Source organism: Camellia sinensis, chromosome 2 (genome assembly GCF_055761805.1).
Source record: "Camellia sinensis isolate YWXY chromosome 2, ASM5576180v1, whole genome shotgun sequence".
NCBI classification, from domain to species: domain Eukaryota; kingdom Viridiplantae; phylum Streptophyta; class Magnoliopsida; order Ericales; family Theaceae; genus Camellia; species Camellia sinensis.
This window is the reverse complement of record NC_138962.1, coordinates 146,149,107-146,173,842: the sequence shown is the minus strand read 5'-3', so window position 1 is coordinate 146,173,842 and position 24,736 is coordinate 146,149,107. Positions and strand designations below refer to the sequence as shown.

At 29.7% G+C, this 24,736-nt stretch overlaps 1 protein-coding gene across 1 annotated transcript; it reads right to left on the bottom strand.

Annotated features, from left to right (window-relative positions):
- Window positions 1–1,912: 1,912 nt before the first annotated feature.
- Window positions 1,913–20,495, bottom strand: LOC114257345 (putative disease resistance RPP13-like protein 1). The gene is made up of 3 exons (XM_082915761.1): window positions 20,421–20,495; window positions 4,064–8,359; window positions 1,913–2,434 (listed from the first exon to the last, which is right to left on the bottom strand). Exon 2 carries the CDS (start codon window positions 8,350–8,352, stop codon window positions 4,789–4,791), a length of 3,564 nt encoding a protein of 1,187 aa, XP_082771887.1. The 5' UTR covers window positions 8,353–8,359; window positions 20,421–20,495; the 3' UTR covers window positions 1,913–2,434; window positions 4,064–4,788.
- Window positions 20,496–24,736: the final 4,241 nt, after the last annotated feature.

Below are 24,736 nucleotides of genomic sequence, written 5' to 3'. Positions count from 1 at the left end.
GTTAGGATCCACTCCAAAAAAAAAAAATAGACAGCAAGACACCAACTAGGATAACAAAGCTGAAAAACAAAAACAATGAGGACTCAACTGCCTACACTAGCCAAACTGAGGCAGAACAATGACCAAGAATGCAATCCTGCCATATGAACTCATCCATCTTCCAAGTTGAATCAGTCCCTTTCATCATCCAAAGCTGAATCACCATTTACACCACTAAGAACAAAAAGGAAGAGAGCAGAGCCATGTCAAAAGAATACTTGAAAATCCACAGTTGCCTAACCTAGCAAAGCACAAAAGTCCCTCGCCTTTTAAAGGGAAGTGTAGGTTTTTGACTTCTTTCATCTTTAAGATTAAATCAACAACTGTATAGCAAGGGATAGTTCAATGTGCTTTTAGCCGAGTTGCAACTTTCTCTTTAATTAACTCCAAGACATTTTCCCAAGAAGCTTCACCATTATTAAAGACAAGGTTATTAGTTCTAGTTTTCCAGATGGTCCAAAAAATTGTCATGGATGGGTTTAGCCTCCCATAAGAACTTTTTGACATTCTTGAATTTGAATCCAAACCACAAATCAAGGCATTAACCGATGAGGAACAACCCATTTCATTACCCACCAAGACAAACAATCACCCCAAATTTCCAAGATCTCCTACAAAGTAACAAGAGACGATCCAATTGACTCTGAATCATTCCTACAAATATATCAGAGCCCAGAACAGGATTCATCTAGAGCATTCATTTTAACCAAAAAACAACAATTCTTAAGGGGGCAATGCTTTGCCACATAAACTCTGTTGTAGGAATAATACAACCTCCAGATGAGGCAAACAGGTTACATAAAGATTTTACTAGGAAGTTACCTGATGGATCACCCCTCCAAATTAATTGATCCATTGATTGGCATTAAGCTGATCAATCTGTGGCAGCATTTTCAATAACCTAAGATGGCATTCCTCCTCCTCGTCCCATACAAACAAAGTCTTCCTATATGAGGTACACATGTTATGAAATCATTAATGAGACCATCTTTGTTACATCAGACACCCATTTATCAAACAAAAAGAGAAATCTCATTCCATTTCCCCAATTTCAGTAGCACATTAATGGGGACATGTTCAGAAGAAGAAAGAAAGAAAAAAAAAACTGTATTATCCTTTAAGCAATGAAACTATGAAATATCCCATCTCTTGTTGTCCAATTATACTTTACAAAAATCACTCTTTTCCGAAGGGGATTTGGCTCAGATGCAAACCTCCACCAACACTTAATCAAGAGAGCTTCATTCTTAATTTTTAGATTAGAACTACCCAGAACCATAAATCTATGTAATGATTCTTTCATCATATGAGATTATGCTCACTGTAATTATAGTCACAGGGTTAATATTCAATGTTTATTGGCTTGATTTGTTTTGACAAAAAAACCCACATTAAACTTATGGTAGGTAGGGCTGAGGAGGTTGTTGAAAAATTATAAAGTATTCTCTACTTTCCTTTGCCATTTCAGGCACAAAATTACTAATTTATGCAGTAACTTTGTTCATATGATTAAGTTTAGAAGGTGAAATATTCTCACCCATCTCTCTTAGAAAAAAAAATTCTCCAGGTGGACATCACCTCAGCAGAACTTGTAAGTCTTAGATACTTCAATCTTTAGTTTGCTGCTTCACTCACTCTCTCTCTCGGAAAAACTCAGTTGAATAACCTAAAAAGGACATCTAGCAATCATTGCTGCAAAATGTGAAAAGCTGCTGAGTGTAACTGAAGCCAACCAAAACGAATCAAATTTCAACACTCAGATTATTTGATGAACAAAACTTCATTTTTTTTTTTGAAGTCAATATAAACCAAAGATCAAAAGTAAATACATAGTACAAGGAGCATACATGGGCAATACAAACAAGGATGGGAATTGTCTAAAGCAAGCAAAAGATGAGGACAATACCATTTAGCTAATCTAGGCCTTGTTTACATCTGACATGAACATATGCACAACAGACACAACATAAAGACCATGAGAAGATAGCAATAGCTGCACAGAAAGTCTAGAAAGCCAAAGAAGCAACAATAGTAGCATCAGCATAAACCAGCCAATTTACCATTGAGCTTTTATATATGACACGTACAAAAGCAACAGCAGAAAATATAGTATGATAAAAGAAGCAACCCGATTTACCAAAAAAGCAAAAAAAAGAAAAAGAAAAAGCAACACGACCAGAAGCAAGGAAACAACAACAACAATACAGAATCATCAAGCCACTGCATTCTTTAGGTCTTCAACAAGATGCAACATTTCTTTAAATCAGATGCAACATTTACTTCACCGGACGCAGCAGAAAATGATTGAAAGAGTTGATGCCATCCTTTGGTAGCTCTTTTGGTTTCCCAAGAATAGCGGTAGCTGGGGCAAAACAGATAAATGAATGTATTGAACCTGGAAATGAAAACAATAACAACAATCACAAATAAACATTTGACAAGCATCTACCGAAACTTACACCTTGAACAACTTTTACTAAAACCTGAAAACACCACAGGGAAAATAATAATAATAATAATAATAATAATAATTGCTGAAAATTGAAAAGTAATTGGGTTAGTGACTGTCACAAAATGGAGATCAAACAACATATGTAGACGGAGCAAAAAGACACCAATTATACATGGTGAAAATACATAAATTCTAGGTAAGTAATCGATGCTCCGACCCAAAAATTAAAAAAGAAAAAGAAAGATATGGTTGATTATTGTGATTGGGCATGTGATCCTGATTATGTCTGGGTGTTAAAGTGAGAAAACAAATTACCATTCTACAATATGATTTATATTTTTTATCAGAAAACAAAAAGAGTTTATGAATAACAATGTGAATCATTACAATCAATAAATAAACAAGGGGAAGGGATAATAAAGAACAGAAAAAAAAAATAGGCAACATACAAAGCCACCTTAATTTCCGAACTAAAAATAAATAGACCCAAAACCCCTCTATGAAGAAGAATGCAATGGTTGATTGGCAAGAGACCAACACTGAGAACACTTGAAAATGGAATTCCCTTGTTTTTCAATATAATATATATATATATATATATTTAAGAAATTAATTTGGCCTCTTTATCTTCAACCTTCATCAAGTTAGAGCATCTCTAATCCTTCACCAAATTTTTCATCTACTTTGATTCCAAATTTGAATAAAACCGGCTCTTTTGATTTGATATGATATACTCCAATCCTTACATCAAAATCTTTTAAAAAATTCCTCTCTTGTCCCAATTTTTTCTTTTTATCAAATTTGATGGGGGAAAAAAAATCATCTCAAATACTTCCTTTTTTAATTTTTTTCAATTTCAACCCATTAAATTCAATGTTTTCTTTGTGATTTTTTTATATTTAGAAGGGAAAACCGTAATGATAAAAAATTAAAACTAAAATAAAATAAAAAAGCATAGCCCAACCTCCCTTTATATATATATATATATATATAAGTTTTGATAATTTAAATATATTTAAGCTTTGTATTTTGATAATTTTTTTAAAATTAAAATATTGTTCACGGAAATTGAATAGAATAAATCATTAGATATATGATAGAATTATGTGGTATGATATGTATTATTTTTTGATTTGTTATACACTTAATGATGTAGACTCTAATTCTATTATCATATTATTTTTGGTGAATTTATAAGACTTTTAATATTTCTTCTGAATTTATTATAAAAAAAAAAAATTATGTGTGCAACTTTTTTCAACACATAAATATAGAACAAATACTAAGATAATTCTCTCATCTAAAAAAATTACTAAAATAATTTACTGAACTAATAAAGAAGCAGAAGAAAATACATGTATATACAAATAACTAATTTTATTAATACATAAATCATACTTCCATAACAAATAACTAATTTTATTAATAAGTATATCATTAAGTAAATTATTAATTTTGATATATTATAAGTAATAGACAGGCTCTGTTCCGATGAGATGCGACACTGTTAGCATTGATAAAAATAATAAAATAATAATTTTGATATATTTAGTTTGGGTGATTTTTGAGTACCTGATAGTTTTGATTGCTCATATCGCACAGCTTATTCCTCTACTTCAAAGATGTATCTGTAGTCTATGCTGACTTTAGGAATGGGAGCTATGAGGGGCCAATATTGGCCTTTCCCCTTTTCACACCGCCGTTTCATTATTGGACATCCTTCGAATTCAAGTTCCAAAAGCGAGGGAGGCAGCCCTCCTTGCTTGGGAAAAGATGCGAGCATAGGGCAATTTATGCATTCAAGTTTCAAAAGCGAGGGAGGCAGCCCTCCGTGCTCGGGAAAAGATGCGAGCCTAGGGCAATTTCTGAAATAAAGTTCGGTGAGGTTTTGAATGGTCTCCATGGAAGAAGATGTCTTCTCCAGATTTGGGAAATCATAAATCCACAGTTCCGTCAGAGAGGTGGGCAGCAACATCCCATCTACTGGAAAGCTGGACACCAAATAATATTCTTCTTCTTCTTCTTCTTCTTCTGATATGTTACTTGGGCCTGTAAGCCAGAGAGTTTTAAGAGAGAAGAATCTGTGCAAACCCCACTCTATAGGGGCTCACCAATCTTCATATTCCCGACTTTAAGAAAAGTGAGGTTGGTGAGGAAATTCCCTTTCTCTAGAATGTAGGAGGAGACGATTCCTCCTCCTGCAGGCCAACTTTCTATCACCAGACGTTCAAGGGAAGCGAGGAGGCTGTTGTTGCATGAACTAGGGACCGGTTCTAGTTTTTGGCAATTGACGATAATCAATGATGACAGTTTTGTTGGGGGGGGGGGGGGTGGACCCATTCTTCCCGAAGGGACTCCAGATTATCACACCCTTGAATATCCAAGGACTCCAGATTAGAATCGTGCGCTGTCCACCCAGGTAAGGACCGCAGAGCCTCACATGAACAAATCTTAAGTTTTTTTAGGCTAGGCGGAAAGCCTGTCTCTGAAAAAGATACCAGACTTGGACACCACCTGATATACATCTCTCGAAGAGAAGTGAAGGTATGTAGCCCCCGTGGCAGTTTCTCCAGCTTTTCACAATTACTTATATATAGATTCTCAAGTCTCACCATGGAAGGCACTCCCTCTTGTTGATGTTGCCCTTCGTTTTCTACATCCTTGTCTTCTTCAAACAATGAAACAAGTTGCGTACAACCAGAAATTTCCAAACTTTGCAAGGCAAGGAGATTGTATTGTAGTCCCGCCTCATTCTGCCACAGTGTTGTGAGTTCATTACACCAATCAATCTCCAATTTTTTGAGTCCTTTAAGCCCCTGGGTAAGCCATTTTGGCAATAATGCAAGTTTCTGAATCCCCCGAATGCTCAAGGAAGTTACTGAACTCAGATGCTTAGACATTGCATTTGCCAACATCACTTCATCATCTATGCTTGGATTGCACAGGGACTCAGGGATTGAAACATTGCTAATATCTAAGCAAGTAAGGGAACTGGGTTCAGGCACGTTACATGTCTCAAGGAGCACTGGAAGGCTTGGAAGCCGAACATCCCTCATGGACAGGGAGGTGAGTGACGGGAGAACAAGGCTAGAAGCTTCAACCAGCAGCTGCGGGCAATTTTTAATCTTAAGAGTTTTGAGGCAAGGAAGATTACTCGGCAACATTCCCACAAGTTTGGGACATCTTTTGATGGAGAGCTTACTAACACGAGTGAAGGTTTGAACTTCCTTGTCAATTCCAAAAATGTACCAATCCTCCCATTCTGACATATTCTCAAAACATAGTGTCTCGAGTAATGGAAAAGGTTTGGCGCAATGCTGCCCATAGAACTCACAACCCACATGCTTTACAGCACTCATTCCTTCAATGTGAAGGTCTTTCAAAGAGGGTAGTTGTCCAAGTGGCGGTAAGGAAGTGCAATTTTTACAATTTTGTAACTTCATGCACACCATATTCGAGAACAAAGGATCTCCTGTCCAAATTGGAAATCTCATACCATGGTAGCCTCTAATGTATAGCTCTTTCAGCTTCTTGTGAGGTTGTAGTATGTCAAGTACTTCTGTTTCAACCATTTCATGTTGTAAACCATCCAAGCTCTCACTACTCCATACCATTGTTAGCACATCTATACCTTGCTTGTCATTTAAACACACCCCTCTTGCATCCAGAGGATCAACCACATTTTCTATTCCCGATATGCAAAGTTCCCCTCCAAGATGAATCAAGTTCCCCAACTCTTTTATCCGAGACCCATTGTTGTCTTTCATAACAATAAAATTGGATAGTGTTTGGAGACTTGTCAACTTACCAATTCCTTGTGGCATTTCTTCTAAGGAATATGAATCAATCATATCGAGATGACGTAGGTTGATTAGGTTTCCCATGTCCACAGGAAATTTCTTCAATTTTAGACAACCTCTTAGCATCAAAGTTTGTAGATTGTATAGGGTACCTAATGATTCAGGTACTGTTTCGATATTGGTGTAGGAAAAGTTAAGATATCGCAGATGTTTCAAATCTCCAATTGATTTTGGAATAAGTTCGTCGCAAATGCGATATCTATTCAAACTCAACACCCTTAAGCGTTTCATCTTTGGCAACAGTTTAAGGGGAACCTTGCTTGTCAAATAACAATGTTGATTTTTACTCAAGGACAATGGTAAGAAGGTCCTTACATTCTCGGTTTCATAAAAAGTCGCAAACTTTTTGATCGGGTCAAAGTTGCATTGCATGTAAGATGAATGTCGAGCACTCTTCAATTTTCTACATTGCTCTTGATCATTCAATTTATCCTCCAATCTAAAACAAATATATCCTGCAACTGACTGAGCTAAATCATTGATGAGGTCATGCATCACAAATTTCGAGCTTTCACCACTACTTGATGGTTGGAAAAAAGACCTCGACTGCAATTCACGAAAGTATTCAACTCCTAAATCTTCCATTCGCTTCTCTCCATTTTGTTGCTGAAGAAGGCCTTCTGCCATCCACAAGAAGACTAACTCCATCTCCTCAAATTCGTAGCCCTTTGGCAATATAGAGCAATATGCAAAGCACTGCTTCAAATGTGAAGGGAGATGATGGTAGCTTAATCTCAAAGCTGGGGGGATTTCATTGCCTTGTTCTGTTAAATTCCATATTTTACTATTCAATACAATTTCCCACTCATCGTCTCTTTCTTTGCACCGTAAAAGGCCACCGAGTGTCCTAGCAGCCAAAGGCAAACCTTTACATTTTCCCACAATTTTCCTACCAATAAACCCCAAAGTTGGATTTGCATCCAAGCTTCTATTCCCAAAGGCATGTTGTTCAAATACTGACCAACAATCATCATCTGATAGATGCTGTAGCAAATGGTTTTGAACGGTTCCCATAATCAATGCAACATCTCTGTCACGAGTTGTTACAATTATCTTACTTCCTGGGGCTCCATCATTAAAGGGGCTCTTCAAAACGTTCCAATCATTGTATTTCTTGTCCCATACGTCATCTAAAACAATTAAAATCTTTTTTCCAACCAAATTTTGCTTTAGCTGAACTTGGACTTGATTCAATTCTTTGAATTCACAAGACTTGGAAGTAATAGACTCAAGAATTACTTTTGAGATTCTCAAAATATCGAACTCATCAGAAACACAAATCCATGCTTTCGAATCAAAATTCTTGTTCACTACTTCATCATTGTATGCCATCTGTGCAAGGGTGGTCTTGCCAAGCCCACCCATACCTACAATGGGAATTACGCCGACTTTGTTATCACTTGACTCATTTCTTAGGAGAAAATCAATTATCTCCTTTTTTTCCTTATCCCTGCCACATATGCGAGGTTCATGTATCAAGGACGTGGAGGGTGGTCTGTGCCAAGCTTTGGCAGATTCTCTTGCAACAATGTTTTGTAAACCAAGTCGACTTCCTCTTTCAAAAATACTTCGCAATCTGGTAGTGATTTCCTCTATCTTGGATGTGGAACTCGTTATAAAATCGGACAAAAGTGTTGTTGGACTGAATCCTTTACAACATGTAGGTATCATGGCTCGTAGCTTGCTCTTGCTTGTGCTAGCTGCTTGGGACTCTGCTGTTAACTTATGCTGCAAAGCTTCAGTGGCAAACTTGTCCAGTATGTCATCCAGATCATAAGCTAGGTCTGTGAGTTCCTCCAGCCACATTTTCACGGCTCTATTTTCTATTTGTTTCTCCTCCGCATCATCCAAGAATGCCTGAATTTCAGTTAATTCTCCACTCCATCTCTTGAAGATAGTATGAACCTGCTCCCGACGAGCAAGGTTCAGTAGGTCAATTGAGGCCAACTTCTCAAACAACACCTTAATAAAAGCAGCGAGAATGATTTCGCCTATAGGCATTGTTTCCCTGTGGAAACAAGGAAGCAAAAAACAACATTATATCAGATTTAGAGAAAGACACAAACAAACCAAGAAAAGCATGAGAGTAAAAGTCTGATTGGTTTTAGAATGAATTCACAATTGAAGGTAACAAAATGGAGAGTCATTATTGCAGCTGCTATTATGTGTTTACATACTAGAATATATTCTACCTTATCAAAACCAATGGCTCAAGTTTTTTTTACTAACTATTCCACATGCCCGAAAGTAAAATTATTGGGGAAAAAAATGTCTTGTATGATCCACAAACAAAAGTTTCATATAAAATACCATTTAAGAATGGATAATTATGTAGTTGTTTGTTATGGTACTGTTCATATTGTGCTCTCAGCCATTGTGGGTGAGACCATACTAAGGCACTTTTATTAAGTACTTGATAAATAGAGAATGATCCGTGAAGTATATTTTGTGGTTTCACATTTGTCGAGAGGATCACATAAGTAATATCACATTATATTTTGAGACTACCTAATATATATAGGGGCGCTGCTTGAGGGCCCGAATTTCGGGGCTCGAATGCCCCGAAAATTCCACTTTAGGTAAAAAAAAAAAAAAAAAAAAAAGGAAAAAAGAAAGAAAAAAAGAAAACAGTTTCTAAAAATGGAAATTAGGGGCATTAGGGGCAAATTTTTTAGGGCCACCAATCATTTTCCTATATATAGATGTATATTAATAAAGATGATGTGACAATGATATTCTTAAAAATACAGATCATTTTAATAAAATTTTATGTTTTAAAATAATAGGAAACAATGACTCTTTGAAAAAAACATAATCAAGTTAAACACTACTCTTTATTTTTCACCAGTTATAGTATAATAAAGGAATGCTCTTTATTTTGCCTAAATGCTTTTTTATTTATATGCTCTAACACTACTATTAATTTTTACTTATTTATTCAAATTATTTAAAGAGTTTCTCAAGACTCTCTAAACGTAGCTAGCTAGTAAAAAATTTGTTAAAATGACTAGTGTAGTAACTAGCTTGTTACATAAAGTAAAATAGGACAAGACTAACAATAATAGCAAATACACGTCTTTCAAAGGAGGCATTGAAGATACTCTAACACAGTGGAAATTGCATAAATATGATGCCATTGAAACTTTCTTCCCAAACAAAAGTAATGTGCAGTTAATGAGGTCACTATATTATAGTCCAACAAAAATAATAATTAGAAGATAATGCATGGCTAGTCAATTGCAAGATATTCACTAACTATAAGCAATTAAGTCTGTATTTGATAGATTAATAGTTCAATAAAGTAGATAAATTTTCTTTTAAAATACCATTGAGTTTGAGTTACCCCTAGAGATCACTGGAGGTTCATCCGGTTGTTAATTTTTTTGGTGATCAATAATAAAATAATGATAATTTTATGAGCTAAATTTAAGCATAAAAATTTAATTATATTAATTGCAACTAATCAAAATTGTATAATAATGTGAAATAATTCGGACACAATAGTAATGTAAATATGCAATTTTAACACAAATTTACAAATTAAAATACTTTATTTTAGAAAATAGAAGCAAATTATTATAAAATTTCGATAATTTTTATTTGATAGAAAAATATTAGAGAGATAATATTGATTATAAAATGTGTTTTGAATAGAAATTATTAGATAATCTCAGAATATTATGTGGTGTTGATGACGTGGTGCTTTGGATATAAGAAATCGCAACTCATACTAAGTGATTCACCTATTATCTTCCAATTACCTAACAATAATGAGTTACTATGTTCCATTCATAAAATTTTGACACTATATTATTGATTTAGACCACCACATGATGCTCTAAAAATACTAAATAAACTACTGATCGTGGGATTTGTCAAGACACGCACAAGTTGACTCGGACACAAGTTATCAAAAAAAAAAAAAAAAAACAATGGAGAAACTAAAATGACAATACTCCAATGCTATCTATTATCTAACATTACTTTATTCTTATTTATTTAGTTTAATCCCATTGGGTGAAAATTTGATATAACAATTCGTAATTATCAAAAAATAAATGCAGTGTCGAGGCTTGCTAATCATCCTAATTTTATCAATAGGTGACAAATGAATTTTTAGGTGATGTGTCTCATATAATAAGTTAAGACTGTTGCTGATAAGAGCGGAAAGTTCAATAAGATCACTATGCTGGTCATAGAATCTGAAATTAATTTCAAAATAATGAAAATCTTTCTTCATCAAAAACTTGTTTGATAAAATTGCAGAGATTATTATATGATTTCTTGAAGGGTAAATTACACTTCTAACATTTTTTATTTATATTATTATTTGTACTCCTCAGAAATTTCTATTGCTCCTCAAGAAGTCCTGCAGGTGTGAACACAAAAGTTTGTTAAGTAAATGTAGGCGTGCCTAGTTCAAGGTGTAGGAATTGTTAAACATTTCCAGCTTCTAACACAGAGCAATGACTGTGTATGGCTAAGAGGAACCGTCATTGATTTGGATCTTGCCCCAATGAAGATAACTTTTAACAAATTTATAGGTGCCAAAGATAATTAGACTAAAATTGTGACTTGCATTTATTGGAAATGAAGTACAATTGATAATCTAAGATAACTAAGCTAAAAAGCTAAAAGAACTAAGCTATGAAGATATGATAAGTAAGCTATGAAGCTAAGCTAAGGTAATGAAGCTATGAAGTTAGGATAAATGACTTATCAAGTTAGGATAAATGTATTGAAAAGTATGTGTTGAAGACTCTTGATCGAGTATTTGGTCAGGGACTCTTTGAATGTTGCACTTAGAGCCCTTTATATAGTGTTGGGGAAGCCCATATTTCTGCTCAACTACCAGAAACGTGCTGTATATCTCCTTCACCTCTGCCCTAAAATGCAGAGCTACACCTCTCTCTTCATATCTATTTTTCACTGTAATAGGGAATGAACGAATTTATACATGATATGTGTGGATACATATGTTTGTGTACAATGTACGCATGGATTTAGATACTATATATTACATGTTTGGAATTGAGATTTTCATTTTAATGCATTAACTTGTAACATATTGTTAAAATTCAGAATCATCCAACTATAACGGTTACACTAATTTGAATTTAACTATTCTTAAATTTAAGGAAAAAAAATATATTGACATAACTCTTTTACAACCATTAATAATGAATAGACATCTCAATTTCATTAATGTAACAGAGAGAATCTGAATTTTATTATCCTATTTGTACATTGAGGTGTATATATCTTCTTGTGAATATTATGTTTATATGTAATACAATAGTTTTTGACATTGATACATTTAAATGAGATCTAGTTTGGGAGTTTGGAAGTTGTGGTTTTGTTTCATGATGAAGATATTGAATCAAGTCAAGTCCAATCAAGGATAGACCTAGGATAATATTCTAATATAAGAGAGGTAAATATATATATATATATATTAACATAAATTTTAAAAAGAAGGTATAAACTATAACATTAATTTCTATCAACATGAAAGGTGGAAAATAATATGAAAAACATATATAAATAAATATATTTTCTTATATTCATGTTGAGTTACAAAACATATAGCTATTGAGAGACAATCTATTGGCACTAGTTGTGAGAAACAAATTTTTTTTTTTTGGTTATATTTTGTCTGAATTGTTAAATTTTATATTTTGAACCCCATGGATATAGATGTGGGGTCGTGCAGTCACTTACTTATTTTGGAGATTAGAATAATTAATTGTACATTTAGACTCCTAAAACTGTAGAAAATTATACAAAAATGAAGATATTTTTAGGAGAATTCAAATTTGTGACTTGGGAGACACTTTTGAGAATATTAAAATCATGTGTTGGCATTACATGTTTTGGCCATGCAAACCACGTTAGTTACTCTGAACATTGTGCTAATCATTTTTACAATTATATAATTTGATATTAAACAATCTGAATTTTTGTGTGTGGTTGAGATTGTTCTATCTTATTTAAAGTTGAATGTGGATCACTAATTGAAGGTTCAACTTAAGGATTAAACTAGAATGACTGAGGGACCTATTTATACATGGTGTGGGATTATTTCGAAGTGCAAAACACATTTTTGCAGTTGCTGCCATGAGTATTCCCTGTACTTTCCCTTTGATTTTTGCTTCCAAAAGTCCATCCTTGTGAGCTTTAAATCATTGTCTTCACTTTACAACATAAATTGTAAGGCTTATTCTAGTGTGTTTATTAAGCTTCATAGTGAGTTTTAAAGGGGGAAATTCTACGGATTCACTCTTCTAATGGTGTGTATTATATGCATTTTATTATAAATTGAATTTTACTTTAAAATTGCGTAATATCAACTATAAACTACGTAATCTCTTCACAAATTAGCATAATAAAATGTATAAAATTTTATGGTCATGTAACAAAAGTTTGTTACTTAGTTACAATATTTTTTGTTGCGCTAACAATTTATACTTTCGCTCAATTTCCAATATGGCACTTTTGTTTGGTATTAAATTCATTAACATAAATTAGGCTAAATTACCCTTTGCATCCTTGTAGTTTACATGAAATCTCACTTTAATTCCTTTTTTTTTTTTTAATTGTAACAATCAACCCTTTACATTTTTAGTCATGTTACAAAATTTTAATTTTTTTTCCCTTTTTTTTTTACTTCTCTATTTTTCCCATTATTTTCTTTTTCTGCTATATTTTTAAAACTCAACACCACCAACCACACATTCCCTACTACTCTCCATCCTTTGTTCCATCTCTTCAAATAAGATGACATTGAAACTTGACCGAAAGTATAAAGAGGGTACTTGTTACAATTAAAAAAACAGTGGTGCTACATGTATCAATTGGCATATCAATTAGTGTATTAACATATACTATGATATAACCACTTCAAAACTATAGATCTCACCTATTATACAAATTATGTGGATCCAAAACCTCTAAAATTATGCCACATCATCCGTTAGTTCAATAATTGATATACCAGTTGGTGCATATAGCTTTATTTTTAAAAAAATAAGGAACCAAAGTGAGATTCAATGTAATTTTTAATTTGGTTAAATAACGAAAAAAAACCCCTAAGATTTTGACTTTTGTAACAAAATAAATCTAAATTTCTATTTTTTTCAATTTAAACACTAATTTTTTTTTTCTTCAATCTAAACCATACCTATTTTCATTAAGTAAAATAGACGGAAAAAAATTGGTATTTTTTGTTGGAAAATAATAGTTTTTTGGTAACCTTAATTTGAGATTAAAGTGAGACCCAATTGTTGGTTGATGTGGGTCCGAGTGAGTTTGTATTATCTTAAGTGAGAGGATTATAATACAGAAATAATGAGCCGAAACCATTAGGTTGTAAATGAGAATTGTCTCCTAAAGTGAGCATCAAAAAAAGTTGGGCTTAGATTTGGACTAGTCTTGATTTGGACTATGCCTAAGCTTGGGCATGTGCTGGGTTTGGTGTTGGACTTGAATCTAGTTTTGTGCTTGGGCTAAGTTGTGCTGTATTGGACTTAGCTTGTGTATGTGTTTGAGATTGTGCTTGAATCAAATTGTGACCCCGTTTTGCGACCCATTTGGTTGAATTATTCAAATATCATTATATATATATTTATTTATATATATAAAGTGCATGGGAGGTTTAAACTGCTGTAACTCTTATCTTTTGATGATGGAGTTGATGACTATATTAGTGGCCATGAGTTTTTAACCTTTGTAACTCTAGCTCTAATGGCTAGAGTTGATAGCCTTGATTAATGGGATTTTGATGGCCCTCATGATGATAGCCTTCATAGCTAAGGACTTCCCTACTTGTATAAATAGAGACTTTCCCCTCCAACTTAGTAAGATGTTTTTAAAGAAATTTTTTATTTTTTTTTAATTTTATTATTATTATTATTATTTTATGGAGAATGGTGATTTTTTAGATGAAGTTGGAGATGTTTCTTACATCAAAGAAAAATTCAAAGAAATTTTCCTATCTCTTTTTTGTTAGCCCCTTCTTTAGTTCTTGTTAATGAGAGACTGCTGCCATTGTCAAGTTCGCCGAAACTATTTAAAATGTGCTTCTGCATTAACTGGTTTTGATTGTCATATCCTAAGAAACAGATGCCAGCATTCCTCTAGCACCCATTGGCGAGGTAGTGAATTTATTTTAAGGAAACTATGTATACCACTAGTTTCGATTTGCATCATTTATCTTTTGTTCTTTAAATTTTTAGATTTAATCTATTTCTTGTATATTATTTTTGTATGTCTATGTGAATCCATCTTGTAATATGTTCTAATGTTGTAATCTATTTTTCTAATCTTGTATCTTCCTTAAGAAGTAAAAATAAGATCGTTTTACCTTCACTATTTTATTTTATATTATTTAGTTTTCTATTATCAGGAAAAATACTAACATTTTAGTCATTAACCTCAATTTATACACATAAAATTATGGAAAAATAACATTTTAGTCATTAATCTCATTGTAGGCATATATAAAATGTCCAAAATAAAATTTTTCATTCAATTTAATGACTAAAATATATTTTTTCTATCAATTTTAATTAATACAAATAGGCATATAGCTTTAGATTAAAAAGAAATAAAAAAATTTAGGGTCTAAATTCAGAAAATTAAAAAATTATGATTTATTTTATTACTACAAGACTTAAATTCTGAATTTTTTTTATTTTTTATTTTATAATAATTTTCCCTTTTAATTTTGTCCGTGTATATTGGTTTCCTATTAATTAAGAACGCATAGAAACTAATGCAACAAATTTTTGCCATTTCTCTATTTCTTTCTTGCTTAGGAGAAAACACAACTAAGGGGCGTTTTGGGAACAACCTAAAAAAACTAACTTTTTGGCTTTTTAGTGTTTTTTACACAAAAAAGTCATAAAAGTTACAAAAATAGTACAAGAGAAATTTTTATAGATAAAATCACTCCATAAGCTTAATTTTCACAAATTTTATAAGAAAAAAAAATTAAACTAAACAATATTCACTTTTTTTTTATTTTGAGTTTTTAAAAACTGCTCAAGTTTTTTGTTTTTCATGTTTTGTTGTCTTAATTTTTTTTTAATATTTAGTTAATTTTTTTAGATGCACTTAAAAAATAAAGTAAAATATTTGTGATTTTTTTAAAAAAAAAATTCAATAAAAACCAAAAAATTGAAAAAGTATTGAATTTTTGTAATTTTTTGTATTTAGTGAATTTTTTACAAATATTTTACATTTAAATGTATTTAGATTAAGTGAATTAAAAAAAAATGCTTTAAAATTTTAAAAATTTTACTAAAGACAAAAAAATAAGAAAAAAAAAAACTTAAAAACTGTTAACCAAACAGAGTGAATTTACCCTTTAATAGGCGTGAATTCCTATTTGATGGGATTCCTTTATTTTTTTTAATGAAATAGTGATAATATAAATACTACATCTTTTATGAAGAATTTTGATAGCTTTATGGGCCATGGAACCTATCACCTCCCATGTGAAGTCGCCCGGTGTAAGGTTTCATTTGTTGAACGACACAGAGATGCAAGTTTTTTACACATCTTTTATTTTCAAACACTGTGTTTGGAATACAATCAACCTTTCACTGTGAAAAATATCTATTTAGTTTAAAATTTTAAAAAAATAGTTTTTGAAAATTTTAATTCATTTTTTTTTTGTTTTTTAGTATTTTTTTTAACATTTAAATTTTTTATAAATTTTTTACATCCACTTAATCTAAATACATTTAAAAAGTACAAAAATTTGTAAAATATTTATTGAATATAAAAAAATATGAAAATATATTGAATTTTTATATTATTTTTGTGTTCAATGAATTTTAAAATATATATATATATATATATATATATATATAATATTTTTATACTTTTTAGGTGTATTTTAAATGGATCTGAAAATTAAAAAGAAATTAAAAAATAGAAAATAAAAATAATATTGTATATTTTGTTTTCATTTTTTTTCTTCATATTTTTCCATTTTCCTTTTAAATTCTTATCGAAATTGTCAATACAAACTTACCGTTTTCTATCTCCAAAACAAAAAAATATGATTGTTTTCAAGAAAATTGCTTTTTCATATCTATGCTACTACAAATTGGTGTCTACAAAGTAGACACACATATCTAACCAACCAAAAATTATAAACACAACATTCAACAACAACAAATTATGAAGTATATATTCCACCCATTATACAAACTATAAAGATTCAAAATCTCTAAAATTATGTTATATCATCTGTTAGTTCACTAATTGATATACCAATTGGTGCATATAGCTTTATTCTTACAAAAATATGGAACCAAAGTGAGATTCAATATAATTTTTAATTTGGTTAAATTACGAAAAAAAAAAAAAACTTAAGTTTTGGCTTTTGTAACAAAATAACTTTGAATTATTAATTTTCTCAATTTAAACACTAAATTTTGTATTTTTTATTATTATTTTTTTTCAATCTAAACCATAGCGATTTTCATTAAATAAAATAGATGGAAAAAATTGTATTTTATGTTTGAAAAAAATATTTTTGGCAACTTTAATTCGAGATTAAAGTAGGACTCAACCGCCGGTTAAGGTGGGTCCGAGTGGATTTGTATTCTCTTAAGTGAGAATATTATAATACGAAAATAATGAGTCAAAACCATTAGATTGTAAATGAAAATTGTCTCATAAAGTGGGTATCAATAAAAGTTGGGCTTATATTTAAACTTAGTTTTGGTTTGGACTAGGCTTAAGCTTGCGCATGTGTTGGTTTTGGTCTTGGATTTGGACTTGAACTTAATTTTGAGCTTGAATTGAGCTATGCTGTGTTGGACTTAGGGGTTGTTTGAGATGTCCTAAATAAGTGTACTTTTTATCTTTTTAGACTAAAAAGTTAAGGGAAAAAATATGAATGTTTGGGTTAACTTTTTGACTTTTTATGAAAAAATGTGTATTAAAAAATTGTATAAATTAGTGTGTAGGAAAAATTAGGATTGAGAGTTGTGCAGCCGTACTTTTTGACTTTGGTAAATAGTAATAACTTTTTGACTTTTTAACTTTTTTTCAACCTGCTAAACTTGGCCTTAGTTTGTGCATGTGTTTGAGATTAGACTTCGATCGGATTATGACCCAACATCCGTATCTGTTTTGCGACCTATCTAGTTGATTTATTCAAATAACATTATATAAATATTTATTTGTATATATTAAGTGCATGAGAGATTTAGACTATCGTAACTTTCATCTTTTAATGATGAAGTTGGTGATCATATTAGTAGCCTTGAGTTTTTAACTTTTCTAACTTTAGCTCTAATAGCTAGAGTTGACGGCCTTAGTTAATGGCATTTTGATTGCCCTCATGATGATAGACTTCATGGCTAAGGACTCCCCTACTTGTATAAATAAAGGTCTTTTCCCTCCAACTTAGTAGGATGTTTTTAGAAATTTGTTGCTTTTTTTTTTTTTTTTTTTTTTGTATGGAGAATAGATGAAGTTGGAGATGTTTCTTACATCAAAGAAAAATTCAAAGAAATTATCCTATCTCTTTTTTGTTAGCCCATTCTTTGGTTCTTGTTAATGAAAGAGTGTTGTTATTATTAAGTTCACCGAAACTATCCTAAAGATGTTTCTGCATTAGCTGGTTTCGACCATTGTATCCTAAGAAATAGACGCCGATGTTCCTCCAGCACGCTTTGGCGAGATGACGAATCTGTTTTAAGGAAACTGTATATACCACAAGTTTCGATTTGCATTCCTTATCTTTTGTTCTTTAAACTTTTAGATTTAATCTATTTCTTGTATATTATTTTTGTATGTCCATGTGAATTTATCTTGTAATATGTTCTAATGTTGTAATTTATTTTCCGGTCTTGTGTTTTCTTTAAGCATTAAAAATAAGATCGTTTTATCTTCACTATTTTATTTTATATAATTTAGTTTTCTATTATCAGGAAAAATACTAATATTTTAGTCATTAACCTCAATATATATATATATATACATAAAATGACGGAAAAATAACATTTTAGTCAATGTATATTTTTCCTTCAGTTTAATAATTAAAATATTATTTTTTTTCTATCAATTTTAATTAATAAAAATAGACAAATAGTTTTGATTGAAAATTAAAAATTTAAAGTCTAAATTGAGAAAATTAAAAATTTATGATTTATTTTATTATCAGACTTAAATTCTATAGTTTTTTTATTTTATTTTATTTATAATAATTGTCCTTTTTGATTTTGTCCGTGTAGATGGGCTTCCTATTAATGAAGAGCGCATAGAAACTGACAAATTTTTGCCATTTTTCTATTTCTTTCTCGCTTAGGAGAAAACACAACTAAAGCAAAGTATACAAAAAAAGTGTAAGGCAGTAGTGACAACATAAATTTTTATAGATAGCGTCACTCTATAAGCTTAATTTTTACAAATTTTATAAGAAAAAAAATAAACTAAACAATATTCACTCTTTTTGATTTTGAGTTTTTAAAAACTGCTCAAGTTTTTGTTTTTTATGTTTTGTTGTCTTTAATTTTTTTTATATTTTTTTTAGATGCACTTAACAAATAAAGTAAAATATTTTTGAATTTTTTTAAAAAAAATCAATAAAAAACCAAAAAAATGAAAAAGTATTGAATTTTTATAATTTTTTGTATTTAGTGAATTTTTTACAAATATTTTATATTTAAATGTTTAGATTAAAAAGTTCACTAAAGACAATAAAAAAATAAAAAAAAAAAAACAAGAAAAATTAAAAAATTAAAAACTATTAACCAAACAGAGTGAATTTACAGTGGATCTTAAACAGGCTTGAACTTCTAATTGATGGGATCCTTAATTTTTTAATGAGATTAAACTATACTAACTAAAATATTGATAATATAAATACATTTTTTATGAAGAATTTTGATAGCTTGATGAGCCATGGAACCTATCACCTCCCATGTGAAGTCGCCCAGTGTAAGGTTTCATTTGTTGAATGACACAGAGGTGCAAGTTTTTACACATCTTTTATTTTCAAACAGTGTTTGGAATATAATCAACATTTCATTGTGAAAAAAAGTCTGCTTGGTTTAAAATTTTTAAAAATATTTTTGAAAATTTTAATTCATATATATATTTTTATTTGTAGCGATTTTTTTTAACATTTAAATTTTTTTTATAAATTTTTTAGATCCACTTAATTTAAATACATTTAAAAAGTACAAAACTTTGTAAAAAATTTATTGAATATAAAAAAATACGAAAATATATTGAATTTTTATATTTTTTTCTTGTATTCAATGAATTTTAAAAAAAAATTATATAATTTTTATACTTTTTAAGTGTATTTTAAATGGATCTAAAAATTTAAAAAAAATGATTAAAATATTTAAAAAGAAATTAAAAAATAATAATTTATATATTGTTCACATTTTTTTCATATTTTTATTTTTTCTTTTTAAGTTCTTATCCAAATTGTTAGTACCAACTTATCTTTTTCTATTCCAAAACAAAAATATATGATCATTTTCAGGAAAATTGCCCTTTCATAACTGTGCTACTATAAATTGGTGTCTACAGAGTGGACAAACATATGTAACCAACTAAAAATTATAAACACAATGTTCAACAAAACAACAACAACGAATTATGAAGTACGGAAAATTGACCACCCATAAAATATGCAGCGACAATCTATGAAACTAGACACCTGCATGTATAATATATACACCTCCCTCGCTATATATTGAGATATATTATGATAATAATAAATAGAATAAAATAGAAGAGAGAAGCTAATCCAGGGCAGGAAAACTTATGCATTTATATGTATGTATATTAATTTTCTAAAATGAATCAAACATTATACAAGCATATACTTAAGTTGTGTTTGGATCACAAATTTAAGTACAAATTTTTAAAAAAATAATAACAATAAATGAGATAAATATGAATGAAATATAAGTTAAATTCTTTATTTCTCTTTTTATTTTTAAATCTCTATCTAAATTGATAATTTAAATACATAATTCAAATATAGAGTTTGAGAAAATTACAAGAGATAAATTAAGGAAAACGAGAAGTACCTGGAAACAAATTAACTTGAAACACAGAGACAGAGAGAGAGAGAGAGAACTTGTGAGTAAGGGAAGGGAGGAAGCCTGCTTGACAAATAGTAGAAGAAAATAACCAAGTGAGTTTCCAACGAAAAGAGTGAAAATAAGGTGAGACTCAAAGGAGATGGTTTGGCAATTAAGGATTTTAGTTAAAAGATTAAAAAAATATTTAAAAAATTAAAAATATTAATTCATATAAAAAAGTTAAAAATTCTTTTTTATTCACTTTATATTTTATATATTCCTATTAATTTTAATTTTTTTATTTATAAAAAAATCAAATCTTACAATATAAATAATTTAAATCGCCTCAATATCAATAGGCACAACTTTTTTAAAGTTTAAAGCACAATTGTATTCTTTTGTCCTTAGCGGTTGTTTGGTAAACATGTTGGGCTAAATAATCACAAAAATATAATAAAAAAAAAAAAATTAAAAATTACAAAAAGACAAAAAAAAATCCACCATTCAAAGTTAAAAAGTCAAAAATGCCAATCAAAAATACCAAATAAACAAAAAAACCACAGATTAAAAAAATCAAAAAAATCAACTAAAAAAATTATTGGTAAACGAAGGCTTGGGTGGGTGAGACCTTTTTTTAGCATATTTTTCTCAACCCCACACATGGCAACAACTTTAAATTAAAGCACAGCTGTGTAGTGGGTGGGACTTTTTTTTAGCATTTTTCTCATCCCTTTCATTCTCCTTTCCCTGTTCTCATTGAACCACTTACCATGACATCTACTAATTATATATATTAAGGGGAAAAAAAAATTAATGAGAATGAATGTGAGAATTAAGTTTTCAAACTAATTTTTTTATATATATATAATTTAAAATGTAAACAGAAAATTTATTGATTAGTTAATTAAGCTAAAAAAATAAAATAAAAAAGTCCTAATTATTTATGATTTCAAATTTTAAAATTCAAACCAATATGGGAAATCATTCTTATCCTTACATATTAATTTCCTAAAATGAATCAAACATTATACAAACATATATTTAAGTTGTGTTTGGATCATAAATTTTTTTTTAAAAAAAATTAAAAATTCAATAAATGTGAATAAAATATAAGTTAAATTTTTCTTTATTTTTCTTTTTATTTTTAAATCTCTATTTAAATTCATAATTCAAATTCAGAGTTTGAGAAAATTACAAGAGATAAATTAAGGAAAACGAGAAGCACCGGGAAGCAAATTAAATCTAAACACAAAGAAAGAGAGAGAGAGAGAGAGACTTGTAAGAGCATCTCTAACCCAATCCTCTCATTAAGAGGATGAAAATAATTTTTTTATTCAAAAAGTAAATATAGAGTATGCTATTATTCATTTAAACTCCGACCATAAACCTTCAAAACAAATCCTCCCTTCATCAAAAAGTAATTTTTGTTCATTAACAAATATTTAATTTTAAAATCTTTGTAAAATATATTTAATATTATACTCATTTTAAAGATATGATTTCACATTTTTTAATGATGTCAATTTTATAAAAATTAAATTTACATATTAAAAGTTATTCGTAATATAATAAAAAATAGAGAATGAATAGTGTTTTGGAGGACATCCTCTATTTTTCATCCTCCCTTCATATTTGGAGGATCAACTCATCCTCCTCCCAAATAGAGATCGATTTAGAGGATGGGTTAGAGGAACAAATCCTCTATATTTGAAGATATAGAGGATGCATTGGAGATGCTCTAAGCAAAGAAGGGAAGGGAGAAAGTCTGTAGAAGAGAATAACCAAGTGAGCTTCCAACCACAGAGAAAAGAGTGAAAATGAGGTGAGACTCAAATTTAGGAGTTGTTTGTTTTTTTTTTTGATTTTGTAAAAGAAAAAGTGTAATGATTATAATTTGAATATGATATTTTGTCTTATTAGTTTAAGTAGCCTATTTTGAACTTTTTTGTTTTTTTAGCCCCAAAAAAAAAACCAAACGAGGACTGAATTTACGGTGGATCTTTAATAGGTGTGAATTATATTTGATAGGATCCCTCAATTTTTTAATGAGATTAAACTATATTAACTAAAACATTGATAATATAAAGGGCAAATTACATATACACCCCTCGAGGTTTGGCTAAATTACAGATGCCCCCCTGAGGTTTGAGAAATTACGAATTCCCCCCTGAATGCTATATTTGCATAAGAAATTAGGGGGTAATTTGTTATGAAATATAAACCTCAGGGGGCAAATTGTTATGAAAATACAAACCTCAGGGGGCGGGATGTAATTTCTGAAACCTCAGGGGGGTATCTGTAATTTAGCCAAACCTCGAGGGGTGTATATGTAATTTGCCCTAATATAAATACATCTTTTATGAAGAATTTTGATAGCTTGATGGGCCATGGATGATGGAACCTATCACCTCCCATGTGAAGTCGCCCGGTGTAAGGTTTCATTTGTTGAATGACACAGAGGTGCTAGTTTTTACACTTCTTTTATTTTGCAAACACACACTGTTTGGAATATAATCAATCCTTCAATGTGAAAAACATCTGTTTGGTTTAAAATTTTTAAAAATAGTTTTTGAAAATTTTAATTCGTATTTTTTTTTAGTATTTTTTTAACATTTAAATTTTTTTATAAATTTTTTAGATCCACTTAATCTAAATACATTTAAAAAGTACAAAAAATTTGTAAAAAATTTATTGAATATAAAAAAAATACGAAAATATATTGAATTTTTATATTTTTTTGTATTCAATGAATTTTTTTAAAAAAAATTATATAATTTTTGTACTTTTTAAGTTTATTTTAAATGGATGTAAAAATTATAAAATATTTTAAATATTTTAAAAAATAAAAATAATTTATATTTTATTCATATTTTTCACATTTTTATTTTTTCTTTTTAAATTCTTATTCAAATTATCAGTACCAACATACAATTTTCTATCCCTAAAACAAAAATATAGATTTTTTCAGGAAAATTACTTTTTCATATCTGTGCTACTACAAATTGGTGTCTACAGAGTGGACACACATATCTAACCAACTAAAAATTATAAACACAACATTCAGCAACAACAACAACAACAACAACAAATTATGAAGTACGGAAAATTGACCACCCATAAAAAATGTAGCAACGCTCTATAAAACTATAAACCTGCATGTATAATATATACACCTCACTATATAATACGATATATTATGATAATAATAAATAAAATAAAATAGAAGAGATAAGCTAATCCAAGGCAGGAAAACTTATTCATTTATATGCATGTATATTAATTTTCTAAAATGAATCAAACATTATACAAATATATATTTAAATTGCGTTTGGATCATCAATTTAGGTAAGAATTTAGAAAAAAAAATTAATGAGATAAATGTGAATGAAATATAAGTTAAATTTTCTTTATTTCTCTTTTTATTTTCAAATCTCTCTTTAAATTCATAATTCTAATATAGAGGTTGAGGAATTTACAAGAGATAAATTAAGGAAAACGAGAAGTACCTGGAAGCAAATTACTTGAAACACAAAGAGAGAGAGAGAGAGAGAGAAAGAGAGGAGGACTTGTAAGGAAGGGAAGGGAGGAAGCATGCTTGACAATAGTAGAAGAGAATAATACGTGAGCTTCCAACCACAGAGAAAATAGTGAGGAAGCTCACTTGACAAATAAGAGAATAATTCATATAAAAAAGTTAAAAATCTTTTTTATTCACTTTCCATTTTGTATATATATATATATATATATATATATATATTTTTGTAAAATATATATTTTTTTTGTAAAAATTTAAAAAATTCTTTTCACTTTATATTTTAATAAAAAGTCATTTTTCAAACGGCTTCAAAAATTGAAGGATCCGTTTGATTTAATTTTACAATTATGATTTGAATGTGAAATTATAATTTAAACATAGAGTTGTGAGTTTTGAAAAGAGTTCTCACTTTTGCATTTTCTTTTCATTTGGTCTTTTAGAGATGATGAGCCTCTTTGGTAACAAAATCAGAAAAGAGCAATGATTCATAGTTCTAAATTTGGAACTCTAACAATGACTCTAATAATGTGGCATGGACCAAAAAAAGATAAAAAATACATACATCAAATCATTTATGAGTGAAGCTCATTGCCACATAGAGCTCTTATTAGAGCTCTACTTTTAATGTTCTTAAACATTTTCGATAAGAAAATTGTGACTTCTTAAAGGTTGAAATAATGGCTTATTTTTTTATTTTTTTTATTTATTACGAAAATAATAATAAAAAATAAAGAAGTAATGTTATATGTTTTAGAGGTGGCTTATTGTTTTTGTCTTTTTTTATGTA